At 54.5% G+C, this 16,679-nt stretch overlaps 3 protein-coding genes across 3 annotated transcripts; 2 read left to right on the forward strand and 1 right to left on the reverse strand.

Annotated features, from left to right (window-relative positions):
• Nucleotides 1-5,206: 5,206 nt before the first annotated feature.
• On the forward strand, nucleotides 5,207-7,437 carry M409DRAFT_18360 (uncharacterized protein; the record flags this gene model as incomplete). Its single annotated transcript, XM_033804465.1, has 3 exons — nucleotides 5,207-7,125; nucleotides 7,183-7,269; nucleotides 7,356-7,437. 3 exons carry the CDS (start codon nucleotides 5,207-5,209, stop codon nucleotides 7,435-7,437), a joined length of 2,088 nt encoding a protein of 695 aa, XP_033672134.1.
• Nucleotides 7,438-7,979: 542 nt separating this feature from the next.
• On the reverse strand, nucleotides 7,980-9,672 carry M409DRAFT_18361 (uncharacterized protein; the record flags this gene model as incomplete). Its single annotated transcript, XM_033804466.1, has 5 exons — nucleotides 7,980-8,288; nucleotides 8,341-8,458; nucleotides 8,509-9,265; nucleotides 9,338-9,501; nucleotides 9,554-9,672. The coding sequence occupies 5 exons, from the start codon at nucleotides 9,670-9,672 to the stop codon at nucleotides 7,980-7,982; spliced, it is 1,467 nt and encodes a 488-aa protein (XP_033672135.1).
• A 4,717-nt stretch (nucleotides 9,673-14,389) lies between these two features.
• On the forward strand, nucleotides 14,390-16,496 carry M409DRAFT_63605 (uncharacterized protein; the record flags this gene model as incomplete). The annotated part of the gene is made up of 7 exons (XM_033815674.1): nucleotides 14,390-14,394; nucleotides 14,469-14,539; nucleotides 14,598-14,653; nucleotides 14,908-15,034; nucleotides 15,267-16,187; nucleotides 16,243-16,355; nucleotides 16,410-16,496. 7 exons carry the CDS (start codon nucleotides 14,390-14,392, stop codon nucleotides 16,494-16,496), a joined length of 1,380 nt encoding a protein of 459 aa, XP_033672136.1.
• Nucleotides 16,497-16,679: the final 183 nt, after the last annotated feature.

The raw sequence follows: 16,679 nt of genomic DNA on the forward strand, positions 1-16,679 counted from the left end.
GTCGTCCGAGAGCGCATCGCAAGGCGGGCGCACCCCACGCTCTCTCTGCTGCTCCCCATTTAGGTCGCTAGCCAACGGCAGCGCCGGCTGGGCGTGAGACATCCAGAAGCAGGACGGCAGCGGCGGGCGTGCTTCTCGCGGTGAGGTAGGGTGTGGTATAACAATGGGCGCTGCCGCACGTGCGAAGCATATGTGAGGATGGGATCTAAGACGGCGGTCGAGGCAAGCGTGGTATGTAACAAAGCGTCGTCCGTCCCGCACTCACCACCGACCGTGGGCAGAGGTAATCCGTCTCGGCTGTTGCTTTGCCTGAAGCGCCACCGCGGCCGCCAGGTCTGAGAGGGCGATGGGTCCAGCAGCTACTGCTAGCGGTGCACCATGCAAACGCTATTGAGGCCCTTGGCGTCGGTGTCTTCGGCCTGCCTGCCTTGTTTCCAGCACCAGCAGCTAGCTGCCGTATTCACTGGCGCAGTAGTGCTCCCGATCCGCAGCGCCAGCTCGTGATGATGGTCGGCTTGCCTGGTGCGCGGCCGGAGCGGTAGACGACCTGCACCTCCTTCCAAGCTCACATGCTGTGCAACAAGGCACACAGCTTGACTTGCGCGAGTCCTTGCTCGCTCGCTTGTCGACCTACGCCCACAGGGGCCCAACAAAACGAGGATCAACGAGGCTCGAAATTATCCGCCGCTCCATCGTTGATTCGTCGCCTTCGCCCACCCTTCGTCGCATTGCAGTACGAAGAATATCCGGAACGCCTCAGGGTCTCTTCAGATGATGCACCCATGCAGATGAGCATGCCCGCTAGCGCACCGGTGTGCATCCGCGCCACTCGCGATACCCAGCATTATTGCGAGGGACGGCACCGCGTTTCGCACGCTCACGGTTCTAGACGCTGGTATATGGGTATAGGGAGTTGAGAAGCAGCATGTTGGAGACTGCAATATCCAACGACGTCTCCAGCACCGCGCTCAAGCGCTTCAGTGGGAACTGCTGCAGGTAGACGAAGACAACGACAGGGACATACTCGAGATGCATAACAGTGATATTGGAAGGATGCACATACCCTTGTCTGGATGCTGCCGCGTGTGCGGCATCTTCGATGCGCCATGAATGACGATGACGACTTACCGCGTTGCTAGAGCTTCAATATAGTCTGAAACATATTCCCGTGAGGAAGGGGCTTGACCCGTCTATTATGAAGAGCATAGCCAGTTGTGCGAAGCAGTCAACACTTTTGCGTTGCGGCGCATCGACGAGGCGGGCACATGGCATGAAGCCGGTGCTTTGCCGACCATGCATTCCCCATGTTCAGGTCACACGCTAGTCGACGGCAGCCAAAAAGCAATGCCAAATCAATCTTGGGGTGATGACGGATCGATGCACGCATCCAATGACGAGCCTGGTATGCCATAAGCAGTATGCCACGGAACAGCCCACGAAGTGTCAAGTGTTTCATCAGTGTGAGACTCCGTTGGTTCATCAACGGGTCGCGGGCGGGCGTTGATTGATGATCCTCGAATTCGGTAAGTGATCGAGTGTCGTCGCAATTCTTGCGCTGGGCACGCTCAGGGTCTGTGGACGACCCCATAATTCACGTCCATCCTGTTCTGACTTGCATTGGTGCTGTGGCAAAGGTCATGTCGCTTCGCATCGTTGGCTGCGTCGTCGACGTCGGTTTGACGCCGGCGCATTTCTACAGCTGTCTCAGACCTTTCCGGACTCGATGCCGATGGCCGCGTCGTCCTCTCCGATTCTGCCCTGGATCAAGAGTGCGGATGAAGCCACACCCATCAAGTGGATCCAAACAGCTGTAAGTTGCTGGGCTAGCACTGCTCGTGGCGCGAGTCGTATTTGCCGAGGCCGTCATGAGCCAGTAGCAATCTGCTGTCGTGTCCGTTGAGAGTGGACCTGGTTCTTCAGCAATTCCAAGACCCCTTTGACGGAAACCACCATCACTGCGGAGCTGCGAACGATGAGTGTGGTGGGACGGTGCTGTGTCAGCAACAGACTGTCACATGCCAACTTGCCGTAGACGGACAGAGTTCGAGCTCGGTCATGGCCCGTGGGGAGAGCCCAAGAGCGCCAGGCATTTTGGCAGAAAGCCAAATTTCGTGAGATCTATTAACGGGCGCGATCGGCGAGATGTATTTCGTGGGATGAATTGCGGCCTTGCTCGTTGGTCCGTCTGGCGCATCAGCAGAGAAACAGCAGCAGCAGTGTGCCGATGGGTAGACATCAGCATTCGCGTACGAGAATACCGCTTATGTCCGGACGAAGGGAGACCGCATCCACGCTGTGCCTGTGGGTGGGCTGGGTGGGATCGAGATAGCTTCCCCCATCGGCGTCAAGCTGCACACAGCTCCGAGCCAGCGCTGACTTGGACGGCAAGCTATTGGAGTAGCGCGCGTGCCAGGTTGGCGCGGTATGTGCCGTGGCATCCTATTCCATCCGATGGCGGAGAGAGCGAGAGCTCAATGTGGTAGAATCACCGGCGGCGGAGGCCTCATCGCACTCCTTACGAGGGTGCTGAGAGGACAACTGCGAAGTGCGGGATCCATCCAACGCGCAAGAGTGTTGCGTTGGAGTGGGAGGCGAGGCGGGAAGGCTCCATCTGGCAATATCGCAGGTGTTCGAGTGCAGAACCGACGGCCGTTGCTCGGTGCGGTGTGGTGGATGTCCTCAACATGTTCGGAGAGGAGATGTTGTTGGTTGATGGGGTAGAAGTCCAGGTGCCATGTCGAAGGGAAGGTGCAAGCAAAATAGCGAGGCGCTCCTTCTTATGTACGCTGGCTTTCACCACCTTAGCGGACTTTATCTCATATCGCACCTGAATGGCGAAAATGGCATCATGATAAGACAAGCAGCGACACCAACTCACCGCCAGCAAATCAGTATCTACCGCCAATGCGCTTTTCGAGGCAGTTCTGCACGACATAATCAACCTTTGAACCCTGCACGGTGTCGCGTGCTCTGTTCCTGCCTATCAAGGAAACAGGAGGAGGCCCAGCTTATCTCGATACCAGGTACCGCTATCACATCTCTCCGCACATTCGACGATACTCTATCTATGGCCTGCATTCTCCGCGGCGGGGACGGCGCGCTGCGTCCGCCTGATGTCGCCATCAAACAGACTGAACGGATAAGGCTGCAGCAAGTCAACACGTGTGCGCTTGTGACGAGTCTACCAAGTGCCCAAAGGGTGATGCCCGAGGCGTTGCTGATAAGACGGTGCAAACTCCGACAGGATAGCCAGATTTCTTCCTTCGACTTCACCTCTGCCACCTCGCTCCGCTAGACGTGAAGTCGATTGCAAACATCAGCTGTCTCAAGTCCTGGAGGCGACAGCGCTCACGGTTCCCGCACGAGTTCGTCCATTTGTGTCGAATCCCTTGATTGACCACGCTTCGGACGTCACGTTGAGCCTTTCAGGCTGTCTGCTGTAATGGACTACATTTGAGGCCGCTCCAAAAACACATCAAAGAGTCCGTGTTGGCTATCTCCTCTTTTGGCACGGAGACTCCAGTCGCAAGATCCCCCAAGACGTTGTCTCTCGCGGATGTAGTGGCTCAAAGGTCTATCTTACCTTGCTCACCTTGCCCTGTCCTCAAGCTCTTCCTTGTAGGGTCTGGCGAGATGCACGGAACGGTGGCTTCCAATTGGTGTGAAATTATCACTGCTGTCCAAATGTGTGGTGCGCGCTTCACACAGCAGACTCTCGACGGCGCGATATCGTTCTCTGGTATGCGGTCGTACCGATCTTTTGCCCTCAAAGCGGTAAGGAGGCTTGCCATACCCAAAAACACATCGACGGGGCTGACACCGCCTACACGGAAGAATTGTGAAGCGTGGAACCGGAGAATCACGATCGTTGACCGCTGGCTAGGGCGTGGCAATGCTTGCTCGACAGCACGTATGACTCCGCCAGTTGCCGACAGATGGCGGCAGTGCCCATTTCGCGCTTTGACATTGCCCATGACAAGGTCATAGCTCTGGAGGTCGACTTAGCTAGGCAATCCCCGGTCGATGGTAATTGTCAGCTCTCCGATTCTCTCAAAGCGACCAAGCTCCTAGTCGCACACCAGGCTAGTTAAATAGCTTGCGAGTAATGGGGATGAATGTTCTACCTTCAGAACGACGAGGATAGAAATCCAAAAGCATCGGCTGAACTTCGCGGTCAGTCGCGAGGTTGGAGAAGAGCCATCTTGCTCCGGCAAGCCAAGAGATCGAGCCATGCCATCATCTCGTCGTCCAGTGGGACGCGGGTAATCGTCGTCTCTCCGTTTCTTTTGAAGCGACTACGCTTCTGCTCGCAATTCAGGCTGGCTAGACGGCCTGCGAGTAACGGGGACGAATCTTCAAATATGAGCGGAATGACCAGCAGGAAATATCTGGATGACTGCTCCCCATGGGTGAATCTGCGATCCCCTAAGGCCGTGTCGAACAGCTGTAATCACAGCCGACCTGGAATGAAGCAGCGAACTTTTGCCAGAGTTCGTCCTTGTCCATCTGGCGTGATGGTGAGCTCATGTGTGCCGGTTACCGATTGTAAAGTACCGTCCATTTGTTTATGCCCAGAAACAGTACATGTAGTACCGAAGCAGCCAAGGCTCGCCAGATTGACATTGGTACTTCCTCGATCGCTTCTGTTTGACACCACCTGGTCTTTTCACAACTACCACCTCTCTCCATCACTTTCCAACATTACATATCGCAAGACACGACACAGGCGGCATGGTGTGACAGTTCCGACGATGGCAATGGGCCTTTGCAGAGGGATGAAAGGCAGCATGAGCCATGCCTGCTGGACGGAAATCAGGCGCCAAATTAGTGTCTAGGGTCGACCACTGTTGTGGTAGTCAGACAGTGCGAGCATTGGTGATGCATTTGAGATGCCTGAAGATCAAAGAAAGGTGTTCATCTGGCATGTCGAAGGCGATGAAGTTGAAGTGATCTGGCCGTGCATTTGTGGAGAGTGGAAGATCGATGCGATGGTTGCTGTGAGAACGGCGCCACAGTGGCGCCTTGTTTTGCGCTTTCCAAGTTTGGAGCTGAAACCAACGGTCGCCGCTCCTTGAACCACACAACACACGTCACTCGTTTTGCACAACAACAACATTGTCAGAGGCGACGGCTGCATCTGCACTGCGCAATTGGGCATTGACGGCAAGACCAACTCCTGGCGACACTCGAAGTCAAGACAGCACCAATGGCGTCCAGCACGCCGCAGAACGACAACCTCGTCCTGCCAGTCCCCCCACCCCTGCTCCACACACGCTCGACCAACGACATGAACGATCAGCCAGGCACGCCGAGTCGCGATAATGACGCCTTCATCTCTCCCGTCCAGACGCCGACCGGCAGCCCCAGCAAGAACAAGATGCCGCCCGGCGCCTTCGATCTGCCCAATGTCTTCTCGAACGCCATGAAGCTGTACCCGACGCAGGGCCAGCCAAACAACAGTGCGCTGCAATCGAAGCAGCAGGGCCCAGCAACACCTACTAGACAAGAATTTGATCCATTCGGTGGACAGGATGCAAAGGCAGGAGCGCCAGGCAGTCCAACGCGAAAGACTGGCAAGGAGAACACACCACCTGCGCATCGCCCGCAGCTTCAACAGACACAGAGCTTCATCACGCAGGCTGCTGCTAGTAGACAGGAGCCGTACCGTCCTCGTGAAGACCATTCGCCAACACGCGGTGCCAAGACCATTTCTGGTGGGCTGACTCCAGAAGACATCGAGAAGTTGCAGAAGCCGAATGTTAAGAGGTTGGCCAATGTGACTCAGCTCTACTTCCTCGACTACTACTATGATCTTCTCTCCTACATCCACAACCGTCAAAACCGTCTCCAGGCATTCAAAACGCACAACCCGCCTCCGACCCCATCGATGCCCCAAGAGGATGTCGACAAGTACAACCAGCTTTGGAAGCAGTATCTGGGCCGAGAGCGGGGCACTCTACGAAAGAGACGGACTCGATTACGACATGGTGATTTCCAGATCCTGACGCAGATCGGCCAGGGTGGCTATGGCCAAGTGTACCTTGCGTCGAAGAAGGATACACGAGAGATCTGTGCTTTGAAGGTCATGAGCAAGAAGTTGCTCTACAAGCTGGACGAAGTCAGACACGTCCTCACCGAGCGTGACATCCTCACCAACGCTAAGAGTGATTGGCTGGTCAGTCTGCTGTATGCCTTCCAGGATGACAACAGCATCTATCTGGCCATGGAATACGTGCCTGGTGGCGATTTCAGGACACTGCTCAACAACACTGGTGTTCTCCATAACCGACATGCCCGCTTCTACATCTCAGAGATGTTCCTTTGCGTGGACGCTCTGCATCAGCTTGGCTACATTCACCGAGATCTGAAGCCAGAGAACTTCTTGATCGACGGTACTGGCCATGTCAAGCTCACCGACTTTGGTCTCGCAGCAGGCTTCCTCGCGCCGGCCAAGATTGAGAGCATGCGAGTCAAGCTTGAGGAGGTCGGCAATCTTCCAGCTTCAGCGATTCCATTTGGTCGACCCATGGAAGAGCGATCGCTCAAGGAACGTCGAGAAGGCTATCGCTCGCTTCGTGAACGTGAAGTCAACTACGCCAAGTCCATCGTTGGCTCCCCCGACTACATGGCACCAGAGGTCTTGAAGGGCGACGAATACGACTTCACTGTCGATTACTGGTCTCTTGGTTGCATGCTCTTCGAGGCGCTCGCGGGCTATCCGCCATTCGCTGGTGCATCCGTCGACGAGACATGGCAGAACCTGAAGCGCTGGCAGCAGGTGTTACGCAAGCCAGAATATGAGGATCCCAACTACTTCCTCTCCCGCCGCACTTGGGACCTCATTACCCGCCTCATCACGGTCAAGAACAACCGACTTAGGGGCATCAAGCAAGTGCAGACGCATGACTACTTCCGTGAGGTGGCATGGGAGCGGATACGGCAAGATCGTGCGCCATTCGTTCCCGAGCTCGACTCAGAGACCGACGCCGGCTATTTCGACGACTTCGGCAACGAGAAAGACATGGCGAAGTACAAAGAGGTGCTGGAGAAGCAGGAGGCACTCGAGCGGATGGCAGACCGCGGCGGCGACATGGGACGCTCCCTCTTCGTCGGCTTCACTTTCAAGTACGTGCGAACGCATCTCTCACAAGTCATCGATCAACACTAACATGAATCCTACAGACACAAGAAGCCCACCACCGACGACAACGGCGCGCCGACGAGCCCGCGCAAGCCCCTGTCCGACATCCACGAGGACTTTGGCACCATGTTCTAGGCCTCGCCACCTTTTGGGCTAGAGCAGCACCTTTTTCGATTCTTGTGCAGTTGCACCGGCTTGCAACTGCAACTAGTAGGGACAGCATCACGTACAATGGCGGCATCGACCGATGGATGGAGTTTAAGGTTGTCGTTTGGGGGCGAGCGCATAATGAATGACTGGGGCATATCGGGGTTCTGGTGAAGTGCGCTTCTTATGATTGATTGGCATGCATGCGCGCGACGTTTTGAGAGAAGAAAGAAAGGCTAGGAGATGTATACTACTACTGCGAGGGAGAGGCTTTTGATGCGCTGAGCCAATGCCGTTGTCTTTGTTTGGGTTTTGGCCGGAATGCAATGCAATGTAATGCTTGTTCTATTGATGTATCATGTGCGTTTCACCTCTTTTTTGCTGGTCGTGGATCGTGGTCGTCGGCGTTGAGTGGGTTTGTGTGATGTCTATCTCCGCGGAAAAGTCTTTATATGCCATCTGTCGAGATAAGTTACGTGGCCAGATCTTGCTGTGGATTTCCGTTCCGAACGATAGTAGCGCTGGCCAGGCCTTTGGAAAATTCGCTGGTGATGGGGATGGCGGCTCCCAGTATGTGAATCGAGCATCCAGGGCGAGAAGACCATCACCCACGCCCCTTGACCCATCAACCCTGCAGCACCAACCCGCTCTCAATCCCTTCCACTACATCTCCGACCACGCACTCACCATCTTACTGATGCAAAAACATAATCCCCCTCGGCTTCCCCTCCTCCACTCCACAAATCTCATGGAAAGGCTCGACCTCCTCGCCCCGCCTCCTCACCCTCTCGAGGAAGTCTTCTAGCGGACATGCACCGCCCGGGCCGTCGCGACAGTCTGGCATCGGGACGATGCCGTCGTTGACGTTGATGCGGATGTAGGTGTCGTTGTGTGGTGGTTCGCAGTAGAGATGGTTTGGGTAGCCGTATTGGGCGTTGTCCCAGCAGGTGACTTCGGCGGGGCAGGAGAGGCGTTCGAAGATCAGGCGGCCGGCCATGGGCTGAGGTTTGTTAGTTGGCTGGGGTTGGGTCTGGGAGGTGAGTGAGACTTACTGTCACGTCGGACATGCGCCATGCTCGATCGTTGAGCTGGCGTGAATTGGGGAGATGTGGGTGTTGAGGGAAGAGATTGAGGGCTCCTAACATGGCGGTGATGTCTCCGTCGTGATTGCTAGCCATAAACGTTAGCAGTGTCGCTCGGTGGCGTGGGAATGTACCTACAAGCTGAAGAACAATGGCCCTGCTTCTGGTCCCTGCCGCAGTAGGTCTGCCGTTGCATTCAGCCACAGCCATCCAAGTGAAGGCCCGTATCGATTGCCCGGACCTGAACGGTAGTAGTACAACAGGTCTCGCGCGTACTCGAAGCTCAGCCATTCATCGTGCGTGAAGACTTTGCACCAATGCGATGAGCCTTTGGCGAGAGTCTCGAAGCCACACATCTCCTGCATCGAGTATATCTCCGTTTCAGTGAAAACGATTCCGGGGTTCTCCTTTTTCAAGCGCTTGCTGATTGCTGGCAGGTAGGTTGACCGAAAGACTTCAAGGTTCTTGATGCCATAATTGTGACCGTATTCGAGATCGGTGCCGTACTTCGGACAAGCGTGGCCTGGTGTCAACGTGTTGCCGCCAGTCTCCAGGTCCTCAGGAATGACATGTAGCGTGGCTGTCTTTTCCCAGCCAAGACCAAAGAAGCCAGTGGCGAAGATCTGGGCGGTTTCAATCACACGTTGGGAGTCACTTGCCCAGAACGAAGTTTGCTTCTTCGCCACGGCCTCCTCAAGCAATTTTTCATATCGAGTCCTCAGCTTCACGCCCGTAGCAAAGGCTTCCAGTGTCCCCGCATAAGGCCCCGTCGTCGTCAGCTGGTCAAACTGATCGTTTGGATGAGGAGCGAAGAAGTTCCAGCCGTTCAAGAACATCATGTCTCCCCTGAAAGTCACGTTCTCATGTTGCAAACGCTGGTAAAGCTCGAGCATCCCTTGAGTCAAGTGTCAGCCAGCCCTTCCATCTTGCTCGGCGACACGCACTTAGCCCAATCGACCAGACGTACGAATTCCAGGATTGAAGGTGGGATATCGTTCCGCGTGCCTAGACATCATATGGATTTGATCTACGATGCAACCTTCGGGCACATCGATGTTGAGGACGCCATTGGTTTTATGGATCCAGGGAGAGTAGCCGCCCAGATGGCGTAAGATGTCCCATTGCTGGGTGCTACCATAGCATCAGTACCTGCGACGAACTGCTGATTGTGAAGGAAGCTCACCTGTTGACTGTTTGGTCAGGCGGATTGAATGGCCTAGTCCGGATCCAAACATCAAAAGAGTACAGCAGGAAAGATGAGAGGCAAACAATTGCAGAAGGCAGGGCCAATTTCCACGACATTGTGAAGGCTATCTGCACTCTTTCAGCGTTTCAAGATCATAATTGTGCGTGCCTGCAGTCTGCAACACTAACATCAGGCTGTGCAGACATTGGGTGTTGTTGGTGAAGGACATCACTTCGCCCGGCGAGTTGCGAAGGGGCCGGTTAAACTTTGATCCAATCCAGCAGCTAACCGAATTCAGCGTAGATCAACGCCACACTTCCTGCCACAAGGCCACCCGCAGGAGAGCTGAAGCGAGGCATTTCACGAGGTGCCATTTCTCTTTCCGATGCGACACGTTTCGTCCATGCGTATGGGACGCTATTTAATTGATAAGACACGCAAGTCATAAGCCAGAAGTCTAGTCTACATGCACATCTACCGCCCGAGGTGCAATTGCTCCGAGATTTCGGGCCCGCGTCGCAAACCCATCTCTGTCCATTGTGCAGCATATATAATAACTGATCTCGAGCGTTGGAAAGGCTGTGGCCATGTCGACCATGACCCACCAGCCAATACCTGACGCAAGCTCGCAGCCACAAGACCCGGTCGCTGCATTGTTAATACCACGGCACCAAGCGCACATCAAAGCGATCAACGAACGGGACTGGAAAACCCTGGCTTCATATTCATGGCATGTGTCGTCAAATTTCACGGCCGATATCATGTACAGCGAGAGCATCAAGTCCTGGTCGGATTACGTCGAAGCGTTCCGGGCGATGACTGCTACTACGACGCCTGAATTCCAGATCAGCGTCTTGGACATCAATGTCACGGTTCGGGAGCACCTGGACAAGGCGGAAGTGTATCTTTTGGCGACGGAGGAGGGTCGGACGCCGGGTGTTGTGAGCCATGGGATGAGCAAGTTGGAGTGGAAGAAGATGAGTGTTGGTGGAAAGGTCGAGTGGTTCCTCTGTTGCCATACTATGTTTCGAGGGGTGACAGATCCGGTCGGGTAGGAAACGGCGGCGCATTGTCGAGCGGGTTCTGGTCATGGCTGAGGAGAGGGTGAAGTCGAAATGTTGAGCTGCTGCTGAGCACGTTGGGCGACCATGATGGAGATGTCGACGTCCTTTCGGCGAGGTCCAATATCGCTGGGCGTCATAGCAAGGTACCTGATTCCTTTGGTTATCGTGAGGAAGGCTCAGCATGTCAGACGCCTATCAGGTAATTCTTGAGAATCTGGTGAGTATGTCAAATACAAAATACCAAATATCCAGGCATTCTGAGCACATTACGCGAGTGTAGTGACTCTTGTCGACGCTCGATGTTTAGTCTCATGTTTGAAGAGGATAGATTCGCATCGTGACAATGTAGACTAAAAAATACGAGATAAAACGTTCGCTGAATGATGTCTTGGTGACTCTCATTATTATTTCTCATTTGGTGAAGGACGTGAAGTTGAAAGTGGCTCCGCTTGAATCTCGGAGGATCGACGGACTTTTCAAGGCTCGAACTCCAATGATCTTCGTCTACATTTCTTGTCTGCTTTTAAGGAAACAAATCGAGCGCATTCATGGTGTTGCCCAGCATTGTAGCTAGGCCATCAGTATGTCTACGCTGTCAGCTCCGCGAAGTGCTTCTTCAGGCCCGGATCAAACGAGTACGAATCCCTGCGCGAGCTACCATTCCACAGCAGAGATGCACTCCATTCTCCACTCGATCACGAAAACATCAAGAGGCCGATGAAGGGATATTGGTCAAGAGGGAGAAAGCTTACTACTGGAAGAAGGTCAAGACTCCTGAGCGAGTCATTGGCAGGCCAGGGCGAAGACAGCGCGTGTCATCTGAACGTCTGTCAACCAATTCGTTGGACAAACCAGCCAATGTCATCGTCTTCAGAGATGTTGCAGAAGCTCCCGAGGCTCAAGCACTTTCTTCAGAAGTATATACGGGCAACGATGGGGAGCCACGTCCAAAGGCTCTGACCGCAAAGGAGATTGAGGATGCTATTACCGGACACTATATTGCCCCAGCAGAGGCAGAGGTTAACCTCTCTATCGAGGGCCTGCGACCTCAAGAGACGGTTGTGAACGAGCGAGAGTTTCAGGCGCACAAGCAAAATCTCATGAAAGGATACACATATCCCCAGCTTTCCAAATACCTGGCTTGGTCGTTCAGAGCCTCTGGTGCTGGTATTCCTGGACGCGAAAACCCAGAAATAGACGGCAAAGTGCGGGAGCTCGGATGGACAACATGGCGACGAGGCCAGACACCTTTGGATCAGCGGCATCCCACGGCCGTCAAAAAGAAGGGGTCGAACACGAAGTTGAAACTCGTGGAGCAGATCCTGCGTCTCGCATGGCATCTCACAATCCAGTCAGAGGAGCAAGAGATTGGTGAACTGGAAGTCAAACTGTTGCCATGGCAGACCATTATGCTCTTCGAAATCTCACAGAACGACAGACCCCAGTATCAGAGCTTCATTCGTTCGCAAATTCTCCTCGACACAACACAAGTCCAATCGTTTCCTACGGACAGGGTCATGAGGGTAACAGGCCGTCGTCAGGATGCTGAAGAGGTGGCTCGACAGCTCAAGCTCGCGTTGTTGAAGGCTGAGCGACTTGAAATTGACTTCAAGCCTTTCAAAGATGAGGCACAGGGGTTCAGTGTAGAGGAGCTCGGCTACATATCAGACCTCACCAAGACCGTCATTGCGGTGGAGAAAGACAACGTTTTGGCTGTATATGGTATCAGCGAGGCTGTCAGACACAACGCTCGGCGCCTGTTGTTGGCTATGTTGGACTTGCCTGGCGCGTTGTCGTTCGACTCGGTGTCGCAAGTTGGCACGAAGGAGGTCGGCAAGGCTGGCCGAAGAATGCCTCTGACGACGACGCTGGTGACGGTCGATCTGTCCTCTGGCTTGCATCGACGCGATCGCACTAGGGACTTAATGCGTCGCATAGAGCCATGTCGTCGAAAGGATACGCTCTCGTCTCAGTCATCACATGAGACTTCTAGCTCGTCTCGAGCACAGTCTGGTCAATCTGCTGATCCACCTCCTGGTGCTGGCCTTGAGCAGATCGCTGAGACAGTGGTCTACGAGCTCGCTGCTGTACCACACCCACCCAGCAAACGACTCCTGCCTCATGAGCTTTCTGAAGGGTACTGGCTCGAGGAGCCCTCTTGGACAAGCTGGGCCGTTGAATTTGGTAAAATCCTACACCCAGCGCCAGCACCGCCAGCACCGCGAACATCGTCGTCAAACAAGTCGACTGGAGCTCGTACGCCTCCCGTAGACCCACGAAACCCGGTGTTGCAGTACCAAGTGCCCGGCTTGCAGACTCTGCTATCCTTCTTCGAGTCCAAACGAGCCTCTAGACTCGACGGTGCTCGAGACACCAACGGAGACGTGCGAGATGTGGAAGCCAAGAGCAAAGTGCCGTATTTGATAGCCCACTTTATTCCGGTGGCTCCTGCTGTCTCAACGTCTTATAAAGCTCTCCCCAGGATCCAGGCACGGTTCAACTTCTCATCTCATCAGCCGAATAAACCTCCAGAGCTGCTCCTTGATGGCATCGTTGCTACTATTGATGAACAGCATCACAGCGTTCCCCTTCCAGAGCATGCTGTGGATATACGCTTCAGCAGGCGACTCTCTTTGAAAGCACAGGTTTGTATTGCAAGAGATGATGAGGATATTCGGCATTTCTCAGCCAAGCTACAAGAGTCGGTGCATCGCCGTGGCGGGATACTGGATGCACCGCCAGAGCTGACATTCCGACTACCTCGAAGATTCATCGACAGGCAAGCTCCGTCTCAGACAATTGACGTACAGTACTACTTTGAGCGGTTCGAGCAAGTGCAAAAGACTCGCTTCCTATCAAGGCAGCGAATCCTCGAGAAGGATGTCGACGATGAGGTCAAGACTCTTGTGAGGAGCATGCCTGAGGATATGCTGTTGGATTATGGAGAGGTTGAAGGAGGTGCAATCTACGGCAGTCGAACAATGCTTGAGCTGCGGCAAAGGGTAGCAAAGGGCCATGGGTCAATGTCTGACGCTGATGGTCATGTTGAGAGTGAGTCGTTGACTGATGAAACCTCACCGACGCTGGACATGGACACCGCAACGGTGAGCAAGTCGACTGAGGGTGATGAAAAACAGTCACACGACAGTGCAACACATCATGGCGGTGACGTTCAGCCGGTGGAGCAGTCTGCAGGGTCTTCACAAGACACGAGTGCAAAGACTAAGGAGCTCGTGTCGACCGCGTTGAAGATAGCGAGTCTGTTGACACGTGCTACGTCGGGCTCATTGAAGCACTATGGCAGTCAGAAATGAGTACATAGATCAGAAACTACGCCTCTGATATCACGTGCGACAGTAGACGTCTAAGTCCGCTATCACTCTCGCAGACGGCATCTTGTGATTCGTCACGGACAGCTCAGAGCCCAACATTCTGCCAGCGCAAGCTCACAAGCTGAACAACACGCTTCGTCGTCACCGGAGCGACAGAGTCATCGAGCCGTCACGTGATTGTAAAACAGCGCTAAGCCCCGCCGCACGGCCCACCACAGCAAAATTCAAAGGTCCTCCAGTCTCCCTTGGAAATCTCTCTTCCCTTCTGGTCTTCGTCTGTTCATACCTCGAATCATTTGGCATTCGAATCTGAGTGAGCAATCCGTCGCACCATCATCAACATTGACAGCAGCACTAACTGCGGCTACAGCAAATCCCCCCTTCAGTACTTTCCACACTTCCAGAACCTCAGCAAAACCACTCACAACACCGACATCATGGGGTACGTCAAGCTTCGTGCGCCCGGCGGCGGCCTATACCAAAGCATACATGAGCAGCGACTGATCAGACACACAGTAAGGAGAAGACTCATATCAACGTCGTGGTCATCGGCCACGTCGACTCCGGCAAGTCGACCACCACTGGCCGTAAGCGCTCTCCGTTTCCTGCGACCGGCACATGTCAGAAAGCTCACAAACATCACAGACTTGATCTACAAGTGCGGTGGTATCGACAAGCGTACTATCGAGAAGTTCGAGAAGGTGAGTCACCGCCATTCCGCCCTCCTTGCGTCGTCGCACCACCGTCGCGCTGCTTATCGCCGCCTTTCCGCTGGCACTGGCAGGTGGAGGGGCAAAAATTTGGTGGGGTGCGAGAATTTTGGCGCTTAGCCGCTTCGAGCCCCACCAGCATGACCTCATCCATCACCGCCAGTTGAGCAGCGCGACGGCGACGACGACATCAGGGTCTGCGTAGACGCTTTCACTGAGTTTGATGCTAATGCAATGCCTCACAGGAAGCTGCCGAGTTGGGCAAGGGCTCCTTCAAGTACGCCTGGGTGCTCGACAAGCTCAAGGCCGAGCGTGAGCGTGGTATCACTATCGACATTGCCCTCTGGAAGTTCGAGACGCCTAAGTACTATGGTCCGTTGTTCTTTCCCTTTCAACATCTGCACCTCCCCCAACACCATTCATACCTGCCATCTTTCCTGGACTGGACGCTCTTACCATGGACCTGGCCGAGTATTTGAACAGAGCTGTCGCCTGCTGGCAATCTTCAACTCTTCGTCACTCGCACTCTGCACTTCGCTTCGCACCACTTCATCTGAGCTCATCGTCACTGATTTGCGGTCCACATACTAACCAACTTCTACAGTCACCGTCATTGACGCCCCTGGTCACCGTGATTTCATCAAGAACATGATCACTGGTACCTCCCAGGCTGACTGCGCCATTCTCATCATTGCCGCCGGTACTGGTGAGTTCGAGGCCGGTATCTCCAAGGATGGCCAGACTCGTGAGCACGCTCTGCTCGCCTACACCCTGGGTGTCAAGCAGCTCATCGTCGCCATCAACAAGATGGACACCACCAAGTGGTCCGAGGACCGCTACAACGAGATCATCAAGGAGACCTCTTCCTTCATCAAGAAGGTCGGCTACAACCCCAAGACCGTCCCCTTCGTCCCGATCTCCGGCTTCAACGGCGACAACATGATCGAGGCCTCCACCAACTGCCCATGGTACAAGGGCTGGGAGAAGGAGACCAAGACCAAGTCTACCGGCAAGACCCTCCTTGAGGCCATCGACTCCATCGACCCACCAAGCCGTCCATCTGACAAGCCTCTCCGTCTCCCACTCCAGGACGTCTACAAGATTGGTGGCATTGGCACGGTCCCAGTCGGACGTGTCGAGACCGGTGTCATCAAGGCCGGTATGGTCGTCACCTTCGCCCCAGCTGGTGTCACCACCGAAGTCAAGTCCGTCGAGATGCACCACGAGCAGCTCGCCGAGGGTCTCCCAGGTGACAACGTCGGCTTCAACGTCAAGAACGTCTCCGTCAAGGAGATCCGCCGTGGCAACGTTGCCTCCGACTCCAAGAACGACCCAGCCAAGGGCTGCGACTCCTTCAACGCCCAGGTCATCGTTCTCAACCACCCCGGTCAGGTCGGTGCTGGTTACGCCCCTGTCCTCGATTGCCACACTGCCCACATTGCCTGCAAGTTCTCCGAGCTCCTCGAGAAGATCGACCGTCGTTCCGGCAAGTCCATTGAGGCATCTCCCAAGTTCATCAAGTCTGGTATGTTCTGACCCTGCTTGCTATTATCATCGACATTTACTGACTCTCCTTCCAGGTGATGCTGCCATCGTCAAGATGATTCCATCCAAGCCCATGTGCGTCGAGGCCTTCACCGAGTACCCACCTCTCGGTCGTTTCGCCGTCCGTGACATGAGACAGACTGTCGCAGTACGCCAGAAATCCCTTCCTCTCCTTTCAGAAACATCAGCTAACTTTTCCCAGGTCGGTGTCATCAAGTCCGTTGCCAAGTCTGACAAGTCTGGTGCCGGCAAGGTCACCAAGGCTGCCCAGAAGGCTTCCAAGAAATAGACTGGTGCATGATTCGGGTGCTTTTGCAACCAAAAGCGGGTGTTCGTGGGGACCGGTTGCCTTGAGCCTCTTTTTCTCTCTCGGGAGGATAGCAGGCTTTTCTTCCTACCCTCTTTCATCAAAACCGGTCATACCCTTTCTAATTCGACACATCACCAGCTGACATCTGCCTTGGGCTGTTTG

Source organism: Zasmidium cellare (assembly GCF_010093935.1).
Source record: "Zasmidium cellare ATCC 36951 unplaced genomic scaffold M409scaffold_5, whole genome shotgun sequence".
NCBI classification, from domain to species: Eukaryota; Fungi; Ascomycota; class Dothideomycetes; order Mycosphaerellales; family Mycosphaerellaceae; genus Zasmidium; species Zasmidium cellare.